The sequence below is a fragment of the Varanus komodoensis genome, unplaced genomic scaffold (assembly GCF_004798865.1).
Source record: "Varanus komodoensis strain SLA01 unplaced genomic scaffold, ASM479886v1 scaffold1, whole genome shotgun sequence".
NCBI lineage: Eukaryota > Metazoa > Chordata > Lepidosauria > Squamata > Varanidae > Varanus > Varanus komodoensis.
Window position 1 is genome coordinate 68742628 of NW_025335268.1, and position 21357 is coordinate 68763984.

At 46.2% G+C, this 21357-nt stretch overlaps 1 protein-coding gene across 25 annotated transcripts in view; it reads right to left on the bottom strand.

Moving 5' to 3' along the window:
* Positions 1 to 21357, bottom strand: part of CELF2 (CUGBP Elav-like family member 2) — a 543991-nt gene that overhangs the window by 22080 nt on the left and 500554 nt on the right. For 12 of the 25 annotated variants that reach the window (XM_044428119.1, XM_044428080.1, XM_044428088.1 and 9 more), the window contains 2 exons: positions 7330 to 7452; positions 1326 to 1457 (listed from right to left, as the gene is read on the bottom strand). In XM_044428119.1, the coding sequence (XP_044284054.1) occupies positions 1326 to 1457; positions 7330 to 7452 (255 nt within the window). The remainder of the gene's footprint in view (positions 1 to 1325; positions 1458 to 7329; positions 7453 to 21357) is intronic. The other 13 variants (XM_044428144.1, XM_044428148.1, XM_044428170.1 and 10 more) reach the window with 3 other exon arrangements.

Genomic DNA, 21357 nt, shown 5'->3' on the forward strand with positions numbered 1-21357 from the left:
GTTTTATGTCCTATTAAGTGTTGCTTGGTACCCCTGCAAGCTGGTTATGATTCCTTCTGCTTGCCATACCACATGCTGCATCTGGAACTATACCCATCTCTTGTGGGTATTATTAAACTATTAGGAATACTGGAGATGTGGCCTACAGTTCTAGTGATCCACAAATGGAAACCCTGAATGCACATGTAGGAAGAGTCATTGGATCATGGCCTTTATCAGAGCACAAGGTGATAAGACAAGTCCTGCTGGAGCAGGTCAAAAGTCCATCTAGCTCAGCACTCCATACACACGGTGCCCAACCAGCTGCCCACAGGATCCCTCCAGCAGGATGGGTGCAAGACCTCCCCCTGCCCAAGCTCCTCAGCAACTGGTGTATTCAGGCAGGCCACCTCTGGTCAAGGAGGCAGCCCACAGCCAGCAGGACTGGTAGCCACGGAGAGTCTCCTGCCTCTGTCCAATAACTTTTTAAAAGCTGTCCAGATTGGCAGCCACCACCACTTCCCAGGGCAATGAATTCCATAGTGTAACTATACATTGTATGAACAAGCCCTTTCTTTTACTTGTCCTAAACCTCCTACCCATCAGCTTCATGGGATAACCCCAGGTTAGAGTGTTACGGGAGAAGGATAAAAATGTCTCCCTCTCTACTTTCTCCACCTTAGGCATACTTTTAACACCTTTATCATGTCTCCTTTTAGTTCCCTTTTTTTCTAAGCCAACATACAGCCCCCGATCTTTTGTGTTGTCTTTCTCTCCACTTTTTCCAACTCAGTAACATCCCATTTTATTCCTACTCTACATTTGACTTGTACCATCTTGTGTAACTTTTCGCTGAAAGCTGAAAATAAACCACCACCACTGGTGAAAGCGTTCTTAAAAACTAGGAGTAGCTACTACTAATGGTGTCTGGCTACTACTAGTAATAGCTACAATTAATAGTAGCAAGCCTCCTCCTCAATTATCTCTTCAGTTGAGAATGACCTGCCTCCATAATCTCTTGAGCCTGAAGAAGATTCTCAAGGACAATGACAAGTCTAAAAATGTGTACATCCTGCAAGAAAATTTTGTGAGGAAATAGTAACATTTGCCAACAGTAAGCATTGTGATGGCTTAACTGGACAGGACCTGCTTAGGCCGTGCTACAGAAGATGCCTGGAAGGGAACTTAAACCATTTAGCCAGTCGTTCAGCAGAAGTAAACAACATTCTGTGTTTACTTAGCAGAAGTAAACAACATAGCAACATTCACTATATCATAACTATTAGTGTTCCTACGGTGATTACAGGGAAATTGCTGGAGTGTCCACTACAGCAATAAATACTCACTGTTTACGGTACCTGCTAGTGCATTAATATTATTCAATCCAACAGTGGCTCCAGCCAATCCTTGGAGAGTCCCCAGAGAAGTCAAAGAATTCATGGCCGCCCCAGCTGTAGAATTTGCTGTTGATGCAGCCACTAAAGGAGGCAAAAGAAGGACAAGTCAAAAGACTGTGCCAGGACCACCATAAACGTCAGGCAGAGCTGATGCAAGCGCTTATGAAATTGACCAGCAATGTGAGGAGAAAGGTTCAAAATGGCTCCTTCCACTCTGTTCCACTGATTCATTTAGCGATTTCCCAGCAGTTTTCTTTGGGAGTCTCTCTGAATGCGACAGGGCTTGCTTCTTGATTTGACATGCACAGGACTGTCGTGTGAATCTCCAACGCTCTGCCTCACCTCCAAATGTAGCACTGAACACTGTATAAATCTTTGGCTCTGCCGTTCCATAAAGCATCCTAGGGGTTTTGCAAGGCATGAATGCTTCTCTATTCTGCAGAAATATTTAAACAACCCATTCTGACACGAGGAGAACGGCTTCAAAACAATCAGTGTCCTTCCGAGCCAGGTGCATCAGTCTACCTCACCCTGGAAAACCACAAAATTCCTGCTGCAAACATAAGAAAGCAGAAACCCCTGGTGCTTGACTGGAGGAGTTGCCAGAACCACGTTTCAAGTGGCATGAAGTCCTCTTTCAAGACAAATAGACTTGGGGGTGGGAAGTCATGTGGATTACAGATCAATCCTCAAAGAAAAGAGAGAAGTGAAAGAGAGAACAGTAGTGTTTACTACTAGGGATCCATTGTCCTAAACTTCTCTTAGTGGTCCACCCATAGCCCAGCAACAGGTTGATAACAGTCCAATACAGAAAGCTAAAAGGAGCATTTTCTTAATTCAGTGGTACAGCAGGACTTGCTTCCTGGAATAGGTTTGCACAGTAAATCTCTTTTGCATCCACTGGTTTGCTTTCAAACTGGGTAGCCAGTAAGACCATTATTAGGCATTAATGTATATACTGCATCAATATGTTGAGACAATACCATACCACACTGAAGAAGGCCAAATTTCCCCACTAGATCAGCATCCTATACAAAGCCCAGTGATCAATTCCACAAATTAGACACAGAAATTATTGCCTGGGCTGGAAGCACAACTTGTAAGCCTTCCTTGTAACAACTGACTGTCCACTCTACCGGTTTAGTAGCTGATTGCTCAGAATGCTAATAAGGCATTCTACAACCAGCATGAATTATTAAAGGAGGTTGAACGGGGATAAGTTAGCTGTCCTTTTTGTGCACCGGAAAAGAAGAGCAACGTTATTAGCTTTCATAGGATGTGCTACGTAAATGCTAGGAGGAGCTTAATTCGATGCTGACGCGGCAAACCATTAATTGTCAGACTGCCTGGTTTACGAAAATCTATTAGATACTGTGAAAAATATTACAAATTGCTGCCTTCACGAACTCCCACTACAACAAATCAAACAGATACTGAAAGTCTGTTGTTCTGAATTGAATAATCTCGCAGCGGTGCTTAATAAACAGCTGGTAGTTGTCCCCGGGTTCTTAGAAAAACTTGATGTACCGACACTGTAACACCGCCAGGCAGCTTTTTTCCGCTGCCGTTCTATCGTCGGTTAGCCTAATTGTTAGAGAAGATGAAATACGGAGCAGCCTCACATCCGGGGGTTTTGCCTTCAAGAATTATACAGTGGCAGCACTTTGTCTTGGTCGCAGAGGATTGATTATTCTTCTGTTTTGTGCAGGGAATGTTATTCTGGGATATAAATTTGAGCATTCATGTGCTACAAGAGTAGCATTCAGAAAACTAGTTAGTAATAGAAGCAAAGAATAAATCGCTATTACACAACTGGTGCACGTTCAAGAACAGTGCATGCTGGTAACTGCTCATTAACGGGAAGGCTTGAATCTGTTACCCTGGCATGCAAGTGTTCCGTGTGTAGGGGTATTTTATTTTTTTTGTATGGGGGCCGTTTCTTCATTGACCTCCCTAACGTTGGAAGTGGCACAGCCCTGACACTAGAACCATCAACTCTGTGAGTGTGGTTAGACTGAAGGAGGGTGAGTTACCAAGTTGGGCTTCATGGTGGACTTAGAATCGTGGAATCATAGAATAGCAGAGTCGGAAGGGGCCAGGAAGGCCATCAGGTCCACCCCCTGCTGTTGCAGGACACCAAGTCACACCATCCCACTCAGAGGGCTGACAGTTTCGCCTTGAATGTCTCCAGTGTGGGAGAGCCCCCAACCTCTCCAGGCAGTGTATTGCTCTTGAACCCCAGTCTCCCCAATTTAACCACAACACTTGAGCCATTTCATTTGACTCATATAGCTGCTCTCCAGAAACCGTAACAACCAGTTAATACCTGATTATTCCACGGTAATATCCAAATCTCTGAGTGTTAATATATCCGGGGAAGCTAAATACGGCTGGCTATTCAAAACAGTTTATCAGCCCAGCCAATGAAGAAGAGTAATTGGCACAGCACAGCCTCCCTTTGCAGTATCTTTCCTCAGCCAGGCGTAATATCTGCATCATTCAAGCTGGTGGCAATATATATATTACTGTTTGCTACTCTGCAGTTACTCGTTGCATTATTTCCTGAGTGGAAAAGGCCGAATGCCTGGTGTGTAATTTGCACTAAAGGTGCGCAGGCAACACAACCACCTGTTCCTGGAGATCCTTTCTCTAGCTTATGACTACAGATCCTATCATCTCTGAGTACTGGCCATGCTGGCTGGAGCGGATGGGAGCTGGAGTCCAAGAACATCTGGAGGGCAAGGAGTTATCTTTGGAACATCACTTTGGGCACCAAATGGCTGAGCGGTGCCTGTTTAGTTGTCCATCAAGTCTCATGAGACAGACTCCAACTGGCGGGCAAGGCGAGGAGGAGGTGAAATGCCCCCCTATGATCCCCAGCGTACATTGTGTGCCCCCTTTTCACACTTCCCATCCCAACGATGGCTACTTTGCTAGCTTAAAAATCTGCCTGGGCGTGTTGCACCGCCTATGGATCCAATCAACACGGATGGCCACATTCGCAAGAACAGCCATGACACACATGGAGCACAGCTTCACATTTTACAGGGGAAAAACGGGACATCCCTGAATGATCCCTATCACTAAAGACCAATGCATGAGTCATGTCCCTTTCAGGGCTCGCGCTCTGCTGACCCTACGTGGCGTTTGCTCCCAAAGCTCAATGCTGCAAGGCCTTGGGCTGGAGCAGTTCCCAGCCATCAGGAGAGAGACAGAGGTCTGACCAAGTGAAATCCTGCTGCCCAGTTTACTGTGCTTTTCTCTTTTGCCTCCCAGTAAGCACACCGCTTGCTTACTTGCTGGAGAAGACTCCTGAGAGTCCCTTGGATCGCAAAGGGATCAAACCAGTCAATCTTGAAGGAAATCAAGCCTGAGTGTGCTTTAGAAGGCCAGATACTGAATATGAAACTCAAATAATTTGGCCACCTAATGAGAAGAAACAACTCACTGGAGAAGACCTGGATGCTGGGAACGATTGACGGCAAAAGGAGAAGGGGACGGCAGAGGATGAGGTGGCTGGATGGGGTCACTGGGGCAGTGAGTGTGAGCTTAGGTGGACTCCGGGGGATGGTGGAGGAAAGGAGAGCCTAAAGGAGTGTTGTCCATGGGGTTGCGATGGGTCAGGCATGACTTTGCGACTGAACAAAAAAAGCACACAGTCAGGAATGCAGCAGCTCTGTGGCTCCATCAGCTCTGTGGCCACAGGACAGTCAGAGCAGGGAGTCTGGGTTGAGGGCTTGCCTCTGTAGGAACTTCCAGACCAGACAAGCATCAGCTGGGAGACCTGTGGGGCCCGATATGGGGACAGGCTCTTCCCTCGGGCCTTTGTCTCGGCCATGAAGGTCCTCCCGACTTGCTGTGGCGTGTCTTGGCTCCCGGTGGCTGCTTGGACATTGCTGCCTGAAGCACCACCCTGCTTCGCCGCACTCTGCTCGTCTGTCTTACCTGGCCCTGTCCTTGGACTTGGCCCCCCTTGCTTACCGGAACCTCTCGCGCTCATTTCCTTTCCCTGGTCTTCCCTTCCTGGTGTTGACTCTGCACTGTTCTGTGACTAGGCCTGTACTTCTGGCCCCTTACTGGGCTCCGGATGGTCCTTGGACCCAGCCTTGGCCTCTGGCCCATCCACTGGACTCTGCCTTGTCTTGGACCTTTGGTGCTGGGTCCTAGTGCCTGCTCTGGTTCTACCCACCAGACTCTGCTAGGCTTTGAACCGGACTGGGGCCAGCACACACGGGCAGGGGAAATTTAGAACAGGGGTGTCTGACCTGCAGCCCGCAGGCCACAGGTGGCCCAGGATGGTTATGAATGTGGCCCAACATAAAATCGTAAACTTACTTAAATCAGTGAGGTTTTTTTGGTAACTCAGTTGCACCGTTCTCAAGCATGAACTCCGTAGATGACAACATTGTGTTGCAATGTCATGTAAAATAAATGTGCATATGCTCTTGCTATTTGTATGGATGGTGGTGGCAGGTATCACAAAAATTATGCACAGACCATTTTTTTATTTTTGCTCACCAGCTTTTGCTAGTGTTTGTGTTTTTAATGTATGGCCCAAGTCAATTTTTCTTTTTCCAATGTGGCCCAGAGAAGCCAAAAGGTTGGACACCCTTGATTTAGAACCTTCCACCCAGCTGTTTCCCCACCTGCTCAAACTCACCTCTCTCGTCTCACCCTTCTCTTGAAAGAAAAAGTGCATATTGTGACCTATGACTGGATCAAGTCATGGAGTTTTTCTTTTAAAATCTAGGAAGCCACATGTGGCAAAGGATCAAAATGACCATGTGGAGTGCTTCTCTTGACATGTAGCTCCTGGTAGACGGTTTTCCCCAGCTAAGGCTCTCCTCCAGGTGAGTCCTCTAAGCCAGGCTTGGAAGACGGCCCCAAGGGTGAGGACCTTCTGGTAGTGCCCCCATTATGGAATGATCTCCCAGTGAAGGCCTACCTGGCACCCACATTGCTATTGGATCCAGGTTAAGACCTCCTCCTCCTCTCAGACATTTGGCAATACATCATGTGGTTTTTAATCAGGTCATGAATTTTCTTCTGGATTGCTTAAAATGGTTTTTAGATATGTGCGTCTCTCTGTGTTGAATGTTTATATGTTTGTCTGAATACGGATGTTATTATGATTGCAAACTGCCCAGGGAGCACTAGTTGTCAGCAGTACAGAAATGCAGTAAAGGTACTGAAATGAAAACAACTTCCAGTGGCATCAATTTAAGTATTTAATGTACTGTGATATTTAGCCCTGGATCCAGGAAATGATGTATGCAAAACACGTGCTCTATCAGTGAGATATGGACCTCCCCCAAAATACATCTTAGCAGTCACAGCCTGGGTTCACATGTCATGATGAGAAAACCCACATGGTTTCCATGGTGCATGGTTTTTTGCCTGGACATGCCTAACGGGATTAAGTGGTTTCTATGCCAGTGTGGTTTCCATCTCCCTCACTCAGTCCTCCAGCTGTTGGCATATATTCCATCAGCCACCATGCCTGAAATTCAGTCCCATGTTGGATGGATGGAGCAACAGCTGGAGCAGCATCTGGAGCAGCTGCTGCTCTTTCCAGGCGACTGTGGTAGCACCGTGGAAACCATGATGCCACGTTTGGATGACCAGGGAAACCACAGTGAAGTATGGAAGCCATAGAACAGGCCACTGTTTCTTACCATGGTTTCTAAAAACCAAACCTACCAAGCTGACATGTCATGACAGGGTTTGGATGACACAACAGACCATCCTGGACAAGAAGCCACTGTGGTTTGTCACCAAAAAAGGGGGAGTGTGGGGGCACTGGGCATGGCATTGTGCCTTCATGGTTGTTTATCCCCATGACCAAAACACCACATGTAGGGAAGGCCACTGGACTCTGCATAACAAGAGGGTGCAAACTGCTAAAAACCAGACCAAACCAAACCAAACCAAACCAAACAAAAACAAAACTGACCGTCTGCTAGAAAGGTCCTCACTCTCACTTCGTCTTCCAGGCAGGTATTTGTCAGTTTAGGGGATAAGGGCAGGTAAAGGAGCCCTTTTTGGTTGCAAGACAACTGCGGCAGGCTCCCAGATGCTGAAATAAAAATAGGGACAGAAGAGTGTCCGAAATATGCTGCCCAGTTCCCCCAGGTGGCCAGTCACCAGGTGCCACCTCTACCTCACCTGGAGACAAGGTTCCTAACAGCTACCTTGACGTGATCATCCTTTGTGATTGCATCTTTTTAAATCTAACTAGATTACTTGCTTCCATGGCAACTGATGCAAAATGGTTCCAAGTATCTGGGTTTACATTAAATGAAGAAGAGTTTCCTCAACTTACATTTCTCTTGGGATGTTCTACACAGAGAAAACTCAGCCGGAAGACTCTCTCTGGTTCCGAGCTGGCCTGTTGTAAACAGCTAATGCCTCCCTTACATTACAGTGCCTGTCTAACCACCCACTTAATTAGCATTTGATGGATTAGCTACCCCTTCATAGGCATCTAGACTCACAAAAATGCAAGACTCGCTCTCTCTCTTTTGCGCAAACTGGGCAACCCGGTGCTTGTTCGGCAATACATCACTTAATAGTGGAGCTCCTTGAGGTATGCAGCTTTATGAAGCTTTAAATTAATTCTGACTGCTTGGAAGTCGCAGTTTGCCCCTGGACAGAGCTTCTTGAAGATTGCCGAGGTATCTGAGGTGGCTTGGCTACCCTGTGTGTGGCCCTGTGGACAGCAACTCTTGATGACTCCATGGTGGAAGACAACCTCAATAAGCGGGCAGTGCAGCATCTGGTTTGTCTCTGCAGCTTCTGCTAATGGTCTCTCCCTCAGGCTCGCGTAAGTGCAGACCTGGAGGGAGCATGGGATGTGGGTCTGAGAGGGTGTGGGTTGGGTCCACAATGTGGCTCACCTTCCAGATCTCTTAAAGATCCCCTACTATGCTGCAATCTATAGCACAGGAAGAAAGCAAAGAGAACTGTCTTGTGCAATGTTGGCCTGCTGAAAGTAGGGCCATGCTTACAATGCTCCTCTTCTCAGACCACAGCAGAGAATTCAAGCCCTGATTCATCATGCGCATGCTATTTCACATTGTTCATGCACTTCCTCAACACAGATGCACAACGGCACACAACAACCGCACGCCGTGTTCATTTGCTTCGAGAAGGCATGTCCTGTGCCAATTCGAAGCCAAACACATGTGTCGTTAAAATAGGCCTTAGAAAGACCGAAAGGTCTGCTCTGTATGTGCCAAACTATGCAGCTGGAGAGGCCCTCTGCTTACACCGCCTCCAACAGCAGTTGGAAGTGAAAGGGCCTTCTCTGTTTTGGTGGAATTCCCTGTATTTGTTCCTTATTGCCTTATCTTAAAATATTCCCTAAACTAAAATTGGAGAGGGCAGATGGGTCATTATCTAATTGCTTGGAAAAGATTTCTGAGTCTCAGTTGTCCAACTGCCCAGCTTTATGTATGTGGGTATTTATCTATTAGATTTATACCCCCTTTTAAAATAAAGAACACAAAGCAGCTTACAACATTCTCTTCCTCCTATTTTCAACCTTATCCCCACAACAACAACCCTGCGAGGCAGGTTGGGCTGAGAGTCTGTGCCTGGCCCAGAGTCACCCAGGTGGCTCCATGGCTGAGCGGGGACTCGAACCCGGATCGCCTGTGTCCCGGTCTTGCAACCTTACCACTGCGCCACACTGGCTTTGAGAACTGCCCAGAGGATTTTGGTTGTTGGGGGTATAACAAGATAACAGATCGAAAAGTTTAAAAAAAGCAACCTCCTGCTCAGTTTAGTTGCTATAAAAGAACTGTTGGGGGGAGACCAGGAATGGATCTATGCACGGAAGGGCTTGTGAATTTGCTCCTGCTACTAATCACAATCCCTGGGCACAGCATGGACTCAAAGGCAAGGTAAGTCTTAATTCTTAGCTCACGTGCCTCTACCTGAACATATATTTCGTGCTGGGCCCCTTTCAGTGGAGCACAGCTTTCAGTAATAAAAGCAGAACTTGCCACCCTGAAGTTCGCACAGCTCCCTGAAACAAAACTCACGCTGTGTTTAGTAGAGCGACTTCTTACATAAATATCTATTCCTCGCATCCCATTCCACTGTAGTATGATCAGTAAGACCCAGATTGGAGTCAATTTAATAGCAAGATTTAGGATAGAGCTATTTGTCACAAGGGAGTGCTGCAAAACTCCCACAGTTTTCCAAAAAGTTCAGAGCAGCCACGTACTGCTTGTACCTGCAGGTTTCCCCTACAACCTCAGCCCAAGAAGCCAAACTGGGGAGAGAGACAACCTGGTTCTTAAAGGAGTCCATAGAAGATGGCACCCACTTCCCCTCCCACCAACCTCCAGCCTTGTGGTGGGGGCAGCCTTGTCTCTCTTTCCTGAAATGGCTAAATTTATTAAACCCACTCACTTGGATGAACCTTGGAGAGCAAAGTCCTTTGTCTTCAACAGGGGCTTCCCAGCTTTTGAACAGTTTTTTCCCTATTCAGACAGACTAAAAATGGTTTTCTTGAGGTGCAATTGCTGGCAGGAGCAGCTTTAAGCTAAACTAGACATCTGGTTGGGTCCTCTCCTTTCCTCTTCAGCCTCCCAGGAGAACGGAGATCTCAAGAGATTCACAGTACAGCTGGACACTTGGGCCAAAATAGCTTTCCACCTTTACCTTACAAGGAGCTTGAGTGGTATTTTGAATGAAATTTAAGATGGAATGGGGAAAAAGGAAGACCGCCCCCTTGCAATACAGAGACAATTGCTTTGAAACTGTAAATGTCCCTGGAGAGTCTGATTTTTCTGTTTTGATCACACTAAGTTAGAAGACGGGATATAAATGATCGAATCTCAAAAAGTTATTTTATTTTCTCTGCTTCTTTGCAACAGCTTGAATTAGGCAAGTCTACCCAGAATTTCCAGATATATTTCTATTATTAAGTGCAAAAATGAAATGAAATGAAGCCACCATATTTCGCTTATTGTGAATATTTAGAAGAATAAGATGCAGGTTTGAAAAGTGCTGTCTTCCAAGATGGACTATCTGTGTTGATTCATTTGGAAAACTGTCGTGCTGGTACAGGCATTTTTGGATCATTTTTTGGAAGCAAATTATAGATAGCACAGTAGGTGTACTGGTCTATAAAAAAATGTTACTGTAGCAGCCTTGAACTGCCTATTGGAGAGAGGAGCATTGTGCTAAAGTGAACAAATAAAGGGAAAGCTGTTAGAGGAGGTCACTCTTCGATGTTTTGTGATGTCTCTCTGCTGAAGCATCCTACATTTTCTATAAAAATGGCTCGAGTTCCTAACAATTCTGTTTGGAACAGGAATGCTTTTACCTAACAAAGACAACCTTTTGTGGCACACAGAACATAATGAATAACCCATAAAACATTTAACTACCTCCCAAGGGTAAAGAACAGAAATTCTATCCTTGCAAATAGATTTTTGAACAGACAAACTGGCCAAGGATGCCAGGACGGTCCTCTCAATTTGTCCGGTTGCTCGGGTAAATTAATTGTAGCGAAACAAGCAACTTTACACAAAGGTTTAAAGAACTGCTGCCAAGTGGAGTAGGCAGTTAAAGGGGGGAAAACCCACCGTGAATTTAAGCCCTATGATGGGCTGGCCTGTCTAATCACCAGCATGACTTGAATCCAATGAAGTTTCTCTGGGAGAAGCGGGAAATGTATTATTCGTATTGTGTTTGTTTATTTTGTGTAAGCCATTCCGAGGCTATGCGATGGGACAGCATACAAAAATTCTGAATGCATGAATGAATGAATGTTCTAAAGCCATGTTAGCCTTTGCGCGCGCCTCTTTTTTACAGGAAGAACATCTGGTACCACGGCTGGTCTAAAACATTTTGTCCACAAGGCAGAAAATCATGATGATCATGGCGATTTATTTATGTTCTTTTTATTGTTTATTATTTACTATTTACCGTTTCTTGTTATCGCTTATGTTTTTGTACCTATTTGGGTATCAACTGATGTTTACGACCGATACCTAATGTATTTAGGTCCTGACAGTTAGGACCCTGAGGGTGTGGAATGGGCTTCCACGGGAGGTGGCTGAGGCCCCATCGGTGCGGCTGTTCAAGGATAGGCTGGACATGCACATGGTGGGCATGTCGTGAGCGGAGCCGGCTGGTGCCGGGGGTCAGACTAGATGGCCCAGGAGACCCCTTCTGACTCGCTCTGTTTCTATGTTTCTTTTTACATTATGTTACATTATTACTATCTTAGTTCCCCCCCTTTTTACTGGAAACCATTCAGAGAGTCTACGGCTAAGTTTGAACAGTATATCAAAGTTTTCATAAATTAACTAAAATGGGTCACACCTCCTCAGCCATTTCTGTACAATGACAGGTGTTCAGTTTCCACACTGGTTTTTTACTTATTTTATTTATTGTATGTCTAGACTATCTTCCCAAATCCAACCAAGGCAGTTTAGAAAAAAAATCACAATGCAGAAACAACATTCCAACAAATACAGTATAAACAATTTTAAAAGCCACTGTAACCATAACAACGATTTTGGAAGCCAGCTGAAAAAGATGCACATTGCTCCCCTTTCTGAATGCAGAGATGAGTGTGAGCGGTTCCAACTCCAGACCAAACTCTCTGGAACTGGAGAGAAACTCAGAAGGAAGCCCTTCCAAGTGGGCCTCCAGCAGGATGGTTGCTTTCCCTCCTGATCTGCTAGCTGAGCACGTTCATAACATGATAAGGAATCCTTCAAACAGCCCAAGTGCTATTAAGAGCTGTCAAGATTAAGGCCAACAGCTTGCACAGAGGTCAGAAAATGGCTGTCACCAGCAAACATCTTTCAGCTCTGGGGTGAGATGATCCTGGAATCATGCATTGGTTAGAAATATAGAAACAGAGCGAGTCAGAAGGGGCCTCCTGGGCCATCTAGTCTGACGCCCGGCTCCAGCCAGCTCCACTCATGACATACCTACCATGTGCATGTCTAGCCTATCCTTGAACACCCGCACCGATGGGGCCTCAACCACCTCCCGTGGAAGCCCATTCCACACCCTCGGGGTCCCAACTGTCAGGAAGTGCTTCCTGGCATCCAAATGGAACCTTGGTTCCCTGAATTTGGCTCTGTTGGAGCGCATCCTGCCCTCCTCTGCAGGGGAGAAGTCTCTACCCACCCTTGCGTGACACCCGTTCATGTATTTATATGTCGTCAACAGATCCCCTTGGAGTCTCCTCTCCTCCAGGCTGAAATGACCCAGTTCCCTCAGCCTCACCTCAAAGAGACAACCTGTCCTGTTTCATACTGATCGAAGCTCCTGTAGCTCTGCAAGGAGAGCCCTGCACGGGGCACATGGCAACTATGACAGGACCAAGACATGGACGACTGGTCCTATCAAAGCAGCTAAGAGAGGAGACACTTCTAGCAGGTTGTGCTTCCTCTGCCCATCTCCTCTTCTGCCACCTGACAAGACCCCTAGCTAGGCCTAACTGGACCTGACAGCTTGCCTGATGATCTTCCTTCCAGTGGGTGATGAAATGGTTCCAGGTACATTCTTTGTCCGTAGCAATCCCATCCCCCCCACCACAAGCCCTACAGGTGGGAGCAGTCGAGTTTGGGGAGCCCTCGACCAAGAGTCCCCCAGGGCAGTCCTGCTCCCATCACCAGTGCCACGTATTTGCTCTCCTGTTCCCTCTGGGAGAGGTTCCCACCACCACCTGGAGGAAAACGGCAAGTAATGGCCGCAGTAGCCCCAGGTCCTCCCTCTGGCCAGAGGGTGTGGGCGTAGGGCGGGCAACAGGGGCAGAGGTCTGAAGGACCCTGCTACAAAGCTGACCCCTGGCCCTGAGAGTCACTGTGAAAAGCAGAGCATCACACTGCCAAATGCAGTACAGAAGCCACCCACTGCCAGGGAAGCTCAGGAAAGTTGTCCAGCTAAGCCGGGGTAGCCATGTGCTTCAGAGGGGAGTCCTCTGATGGGATGTCAGAGGAGGATCCTCTGCTTGCAGCCTTCTCCGATTTCAAGGTTTGCCCACGCCAAGTCGAGTTGCAAGGATGCAAGACCATAAAAGGGAAGGGAGAAAGCGGGAAGGCGCCTTGGCAGGGCCCACCATGGTTGGTTGCTGGAGACCGGACCGAGTGAGCACAGAAGGTCCACTGGCTACACTCTGCCACACTATTATTTATTATATTTGTATCCCGCTGTGGTGAGCTGCCATGCATTTCTATGTAAATTACAGCATCGACTTCTAAAGTTGTATCTGCATCAGCATATACATGAACAGATGCACGTTTCATGCAGATATGTGAGTCTTTTGTCTCCTCTTGTGAGTTATGCATTTCCTGCAGCTGATGGTGCTGATGCGCCCGCTTTACCAAACGGTAGTTGCAATCTCATTGCTTATTAAAGGTTACCGTGCCTGCGGGGATACACTGACTTGTCTGGCTTTGAGGTGACCGGTGTCCAGTTAGGAAGGTGAACAGAAAAGCTGCCACCCACCTGAACGGTTCTGTATGTGAGACTGACTTGGTTGTGGAAGAGAAGGGGATTTAATGCAATGCACCCCACCCTGGTTAACAGGGGTGATGAATAAGCAAAGGAATTCATAACCTTTGTTGGGAGGACCCAAAGGGCTACGGACCAAGCCTGATACCAGCACTGGGCACAGTGGGGAAAATGAAGGCCCTACTGCTGTTTAAGCTGCCCCACACTTTAAGAAGAAGAGTAAACACTGGCCTAGAATTTTGGAGAAAAGGCTGCAGCAGCTGCCAGCTTCATTTCCCACAATGCCTCTGGTCCCTGAGGTAGGGCCCAGAGGCATTCTGGGAAAATTGACAGCAATAGGTGTTCCTTCTCTCAGTGTTGGCTCGCTCACTTGCCCCCAGTGGGCTGCGCTGGGTAAATTTACTGGGCCGGGGGTACTGAAGGGCAGTGTCGGTGCTCATAAGGCACTGGAGGTGAAATCAGAAGGAAATAGCTTCTCCCTTTATGCACAGAGGAAAACATTTGCTTTTCTCACACTGGATGAGCACAAAGGGGCATTACTCTTCTAACCACAGTCACACCATGCCTTCACAATTGTCTCCAGACACATGCTCAGAAGGAACGGTGCCACAAAAGGTACAAGAAGCTTATTTATACTAAGTTAAAACTAAAGGCTGGGGGCTTTTTTCCAGCCGCTGCTGCTTCACACACAAATACATATTTCTCATTTGAAATGTTTTTTTTTTTCAGGTTTTGAATGTAGTCATTCATATGTACTCAGCTGACATAAGATTTTTAACCGCTGCTGCTTCTTTAGAGAAAGAGAGAGAGAGAGAGAAAGAAAGAGGGAAAAAACGTTCCAGGCAAGCTAGGAAAGAAAGGATTGAAGAATTAATTAGCTAAACAGAGACAACTGAAGCAAATAAAATGACTCTCTCTCTCTCTCTCTCTCTCTCTCTCTCTCTCTCTCTCTCTCTATATATATATATATATATATATATATATATGGCTTTTGAAGAGCTAAGAGGAAACCATGAAAGTGCTTGCTCTTCTCATTTTTTTCTGTTCTCTTCTCTTCTGTACTGATTTTAATTTTAATTTTTATTCACTGCCATCTGATAAGTGTAAAACAACAACAACCAGCTATTCTAGCCACAGGCAATATTAAACATTTATTCTCCTTAAGGCCACAAGACAAAGAGAATCTATTTTACTTGCCGGAGGGTTTAAAAGAAACATTAAAAAAATCTAAAGGCTTTATCTTTTCATTTCTTAAAAAAATAATTTACGGATTCTGTGAGAATATACTTCCGTGGACAGGTAAAGGTAAAATCATAAATGTAGTGCTAATAATAGTGCACTTGTATTGCCTCAGAGTTTTTGAATGAAAAAGTCAAAGGCTTACTATTTGGGACAGGTCTGCTTGCTGAAAGGTATGTTTTGCATAGCAGGTTGTTCACTGTGACAATTAAAAGATTCCTTCCCCCTCAAAAAAATATAATGTGTTGGACACGCTCTTCTTAGCATGGCACGCAGGTCAGAAGCTGTACAGTCCAAATTGGGGGTGGGTGGAGGGGAGGGAGCAGAAAGAAGGCGCAGACACTGGTTTTGTCTCTGTATGCAATGCAAAGTCACCAGTGTGAAGTCAAGTTGCAGAGAGCGTCTCTCTCTCTCTCTCTCTCTCTCTCTCTCTCTCTCTCTCTCTCTCTCTCGCGCGCGCGCGCGCGCACACACACACACACACACACACACACACACACACACACACACACACAGCTCTTTCCCCACTTTGAAGTTTGGAGAGTGCCAGTCTTGGCTGGCATCCATTTCTCATCATACTTGTTATTCTCATTCAAGAGGGACGGATCCAGATACGAGATGGACGGACTCCATCTAGGAAGCCACAGCCTTGAATTTACAAGGGCGGAGCAGGCCTGCCACGGATGGGACACCCAGAGCGGACTCATTCCAGGAGCTGCCTTGAGTCAGAGATGACGTGACAGCACAGAACCACAAATGAGTGGACAGATAGCCTGTTAAAATCCCACTTATTTAGACTAGGAAGGGGGTTTCTTTGGCTGCTGCTGCTTTTAAAACACGCTGAATGGACTTGAGAGGGCAAGAAAGATGCTCATTCAACCCCTTCCATGCCCTTGTTTGAAATGTACACAGTTGGCTCCAGAAGGGGGCAAAGTCAGGCGTTTGCTAAGACTCCCAGCTTTGCAGAGGAAGAACAGAAGCCATTTGAAAGAGTTCTCAGCTTGCGGGTTCTTTCTCTCCCAGGTTAGGGGGCCCAAGCCCCGAAGGCCACATCCAGCATTTGCTCACTGCTGAAGCCAGCGATAGAAATGAAGGAAAAACAAGCCAGGAAAGACTTGTTGCCTCTTAGGATGCTTTTCACCCCCAGCAAAGAAGATCCTGCAATAAATACACTGGAGAAGGTGATGGACTTCAATTGAGTCTCGCATGCGAATTTGCCTGCGGGCATCACCATTTTAAAAATAAGATTTCAGAGAATAAATTCAACTTACAAGATACTCTATTTTGGCACGCTGGTACTCGATGCAGCATGGGGGATCGCAGGAGCTTAAAGAGCAGGGGCACGGTCTGGGGTGCAGGACCAAAAAGCAGTTTATGGAGACTCAGTGCATTCCCACCTGCCTGGGCCAAGGAGGCTGGTTCAGCTCCGGAAAATCCAGGGATGAGACAGGAGCTGAGCCAAGCCCTGCTCCTGTGGCATCAATACAAAGAGGCTGCACGGGGTTTCCAAGTTCCAGAACTGCGCCTCTCTGACTCCGTTTTTACTTGGCCTCTGCTACGAGGCCACCAGAAGCCGCTGATTTCTTTGCCTGATTATGTCTGGGAGCACCAGACAAGCTTGGGGGCAAAACTGTAGCCCCCTCCCTGTTCTGGGGTCCCTGCCACACCGACCCACCCACCCAAAACCCTTTCGCGAACTCAGAGTTAGGTTACAGAAGGGAAGAGCAGCACATCCAATCCAGCAGATCCTCTGCTTCCCTCCAGCAAAACCCCCTGGCAATTGCCTCCTCGTTCCTTCCCAGTTCCCTCGTCATGAGACAAAGGAAGGGGGCTGCTGGTTTCTCCAGGGCCAGCCATCTGTCGAGATTCCCAGGGAGAGGCAGGGACAGCCTTCTACCGCCATGTTGGTGGCGCTATCAGCTCTCGCAGTGGCCCATTTCCTTAGAGGCTGAAGCTCAATGAGGGCTCCTCTCCATTCTTTTCTGTCCTCAGATTCATGGATCACGATTCCTGTGGGATGTCACTTGGGGAATGGGAGAGGAAGGCCCCTGCAGTGGGAAATGATGCTATTCGCCCCCCACTGCGCATGTATACAAGCTGGACTTTCAGAAGAACCCAGAAGCCAATTGGGTCCATGTCTATGCGTACCACAACAGAGTGTCCAATGAAGAAATGTGAGTGGGCGTTCAGCGGGTACGTGTTCCCTTTCCCTGCACCCCTTTCCAAGTCTCACCACGATCATCAACACCAGCAAAACCTATAAAGCTACATTTTAATTTTATATATACATTAATCACTGTTTGTTTTATGTCGTTAGACATTCCAACAGTGCTTTCCCCTCATGTGCATTGCCGCTTTGTAATAAAATGAGAAAAGAAATGTTCTTTAGATGCAAGCCAATGCGATGTTAAATCAAAATGATTCAATGCCCCATGAGTTATCTAGTGATGGTAGGGGGGGAAACAGGGACAAAAAAGGGGGAAAAAACAAAACTAAGAAAGCAAATAAATAAATTAAAAGCGATATTCCTTCCTCACCCATGAAAAGCAAATATAAATGCTCCGTTATAATTCGTGCCTTAATGGAAATGCTTTCGAGACGATACATGAGGGTTTAAAGACCTAAATGCACATTCCACAGAGCGGAGAACAACCAGGAAAAGCTTTTATTCAGGTTTACAAAGTATTTAATGGAGTGGAAAATGTAGAGTCAGATAAGGAAGTTGAAATCAAAGAACATCTCAACAAGGATTGTTTCTGGGTTAGTTGCAGAGTTTGCGTGGAGAAACGAGACAATTAAACTGGTGTTTTCGCTTGATAACAAGATCAAAATTGAAATTGGGCCATTGCTGGTACAGTTTCCCTATCACTACCACACCTATAAAGGACAAATGCCTGGATCAAAACCAGGTTGAGCATACAGACTAAGCAGCTTCCTGGGATGGCATAATTCACTCTCTGCATGTTGGAAATGGCACAGGAATGAAGGAACTCAGTGCTTTGAGACTGGCGGGGACTAACTTGCGTGAATATTCCAGAAACCCTTGCAATATGGTCTGGAGCTGTGAGGGCACCTTGCCATAAAGCAAGGAAACTGTACTGCCCCAAACAGCTTTGAACCAGCCCACTCTCTGACAGCGGCTGCCTTGTCTAGATCTGCCCTCCCTTTATAACCTGGCTACATGTTACACTCAGTTTGACAGGCTCCCCCAGAGAAGTTGGATGTTGACAGAGGGATTTTACCTGTATGAACAGGTAATTACTGCTGCTACTCAGCTTCTAGGACACAGGCGAACAATGGACAGTCGAAAGTGGCCAGAGGGCTTCAGGAGTTTCCCATCTTCCTTTTTTTCTGGAGAAGACCTCAGAATTCTCCAGAATAGAACCTAGATTACATGATATCCACATGACAATGGTGATGAGCATCCAGGATCTTGGACGTGGCCACACAAAGGTAACGGAATTACTGAATGTATCCGTGGGCCATTTTTACATGGACATCATGTCCTGTTTGATGTCTAGGGGCTTCCGAGAGACACCATGGCTGGACTAGATGGACCGTTGCTCTAAAGAATAGACTCCTTTTCACAAAAGTCCTTTTTAACTAAATACCTTGAGTTTTTGTCCCCTGATCCCATGGCACTGTGCTCTTTTCAGTACTCTTTCATGTTTTTATAGCTGATTGATAAAAGTTAATAACTCCAGGCCTCTGTATGATGTACAACGAAGCTGCAAAGCTATTCTCTAGCTCAGCCTTCCCCAACCTTGTGCCTTCCAGACATGTTTGGACTACAACACCCAGAATTCTCAGTCAATGCTGGATGGGAATTCTGGGAGTTGTGGTCCAAATGCCTCTGAAGACCACCAAGTTGGGGACAGGCTGCTCTAGCTATTGAACATAATTTAAAAATTTTTTATGGTTAGTTTAAACTAATTGGTTTAATAAACTAATTATTAAACTAACATTATTAATTTAATAATGTTTAGGGCTGCCTTGGGCTGTTTTCCTCAGACAAAGTTTTCACATTAAGGAAGAATGCTAAATTAACTGGAGCAGTAGCTTCCAAATTTCATAATGGCAAAATTCTTCTGCCTTTATGAGGCAGGTTATGATCAGAAGGGGTTGTGCTGAAAATAAACACTTGCGTTCTATGGGACCAGTGACTATGCGAAGATGCGAAAGGCCAGGATACCATAAAAAATAGGATTTGCGCATGTAAGGAATAGGTTTGTTTGTTTGTTTGTTTGTTTAGGTTGACCCATTATTGTCGCTACACGGTTGGATTTCTGGAAGAAGGGGTAAAAAGCTAGGGGTGGATTGCTCCACAACTGAGATGGTTTCAATCTATTGCCCCTGGAATAATCGCAATAGCAATAACAGCAGCAATCACTGCTATCCCTACTACCTGTAGTGGGCCAGGATACACGAGGAGTTCAGAGATGCATTTATAATTTCCTCAGCATCCTGTTCTTACAATAACGTTGTGAGGTAGGATGAGAGATTCACTGGTCCAATCCATTAAGTGAGCTCTGTACCGAGCAGATACTGGAAAACAGGTTTCTACACTCCAGCAAGCCAATTCCAACTCTCCCTTTGGCTGTTAGAGCCCCTTGGGTGTGCTACAATATGGCCCTTTTTGTTCTCCCATCTGCCTCTCCTGTAATATGTTCTGGCTCCCTGCTTGGATCGGCCTAAAACCTCATCAAGTGGACTCATCGTCTCGCATCCTCTTCTCCTGGCTCCCATGCCTAAGCAACATTCAGTACCAAAACAGGCCCCGAACCAGCTGGTGTCCCTTTTCCGTTTTCACGGCCAGAATTAGAATCCAATTCACCAGATAACATTAAGATTATGAGATGCCAGCCAGGGAGCAGGTAAGAAGGCACGGAAAATAAATTTCAGTGCCAGGCATTTGAAATCTGAAAATAACAAGCTCCGCTGGTCACGGAGTATTTGTCCAGTCCTGGAGTGGCAAGATAAGGGAAAAGGTTGGGAGCCGGGCTGGAGGGAAGGCTACAAGGAGCTTCCTTCTCGCAGCGGCTACCAAAGCCCATTTGAGACATGGTCCTTTGTTTGTCAGTGTGGCCAAAACTGCAGCAGGGAACACACACGCCCATCGTCACAACAAACAGAAAACAAGCATGATTTTTTTGCACAGCTGCCAAGAATCCTAAAAAGTTTGCAATGGAGCTGAAGTTGTGCACAAAAGAAAGAAGCTATGCCAGGAAGGGCATTGGCTGTAAAGACCCCCAAATATAACTTTTGCTTCAAATACCAGGCTTAAAGCAAAGGCTGCCTTTGCATCCAGCTGAAACAACTCAGAGCAGAAGTGGGGCTGACGGTGGACACACAACCTGGCTGAAATTGTGTGAATGGACATGATCTGAAAAGGTCTGAAAAGGACTGTGGCCACCATGGGCTTCTAAGCAGCTGTGGGTACATGTTCGTACAAAGGGATCTTTGGAATGCAAAGGTCATGTGAATTCTGCGATCAGCTGCATCACTGCCATGGCAAAGATGAGAGCTGTGATTTCTGAATGGTCATAATCACGGCATGGTTTTACTAGAATTTATGTCCTTCTATAAGTCTGTCCTCCGCAAGCAAACTGAAAGATGGATGCCTTTGCATGGGAGGCAAGTTAGTCCAAATGCTACTGCTTCAGGTCTCCAATCAGAAGCCCCAAATCCACTTCTCAGTCCACTAAAGCCATTTGACATGCTTTGTCAAAACAAGGAGTCCTTCGAACTTCGATTTTGCTTTGATATTGGACACTGCTACAAACACATACTGCGCAGCCACTAAGCCTGCCTCAGGAACGGTGCGGGAGGAAGGTCGCTTCACCATTACAGAAGATGTATTTTGGGAGACCCTGGTGAAACTTGGCTGCACTTCTGTGCACGTGTGTGTTTATACAAAGAAGAGTCTTCTCAGAAGACTTTCCATATAAAGCCTCTTATGGCTGAAGCTTATGCAGCCTGTTTTGCAATAGTTTCCTTTTATGGAAATGAACCAGATTTCCATACAATGTGGGAGAGAGGAAAGCATGTACAGACATCGCTGCTAAAATGTAGACTGGGCACAGACATGGAATCGAAAACCTGCTGAATGTGATGTTACATATTGCACTAACTGTTGAACAAAACAGCACAGATTGAAAATAAAGGAAAATATAATACTGGTATACGGAAAATAAATATCCACATTATACCCTCGCACACACGCATGCTTGCATGCATGCAAATGCATGGTCCC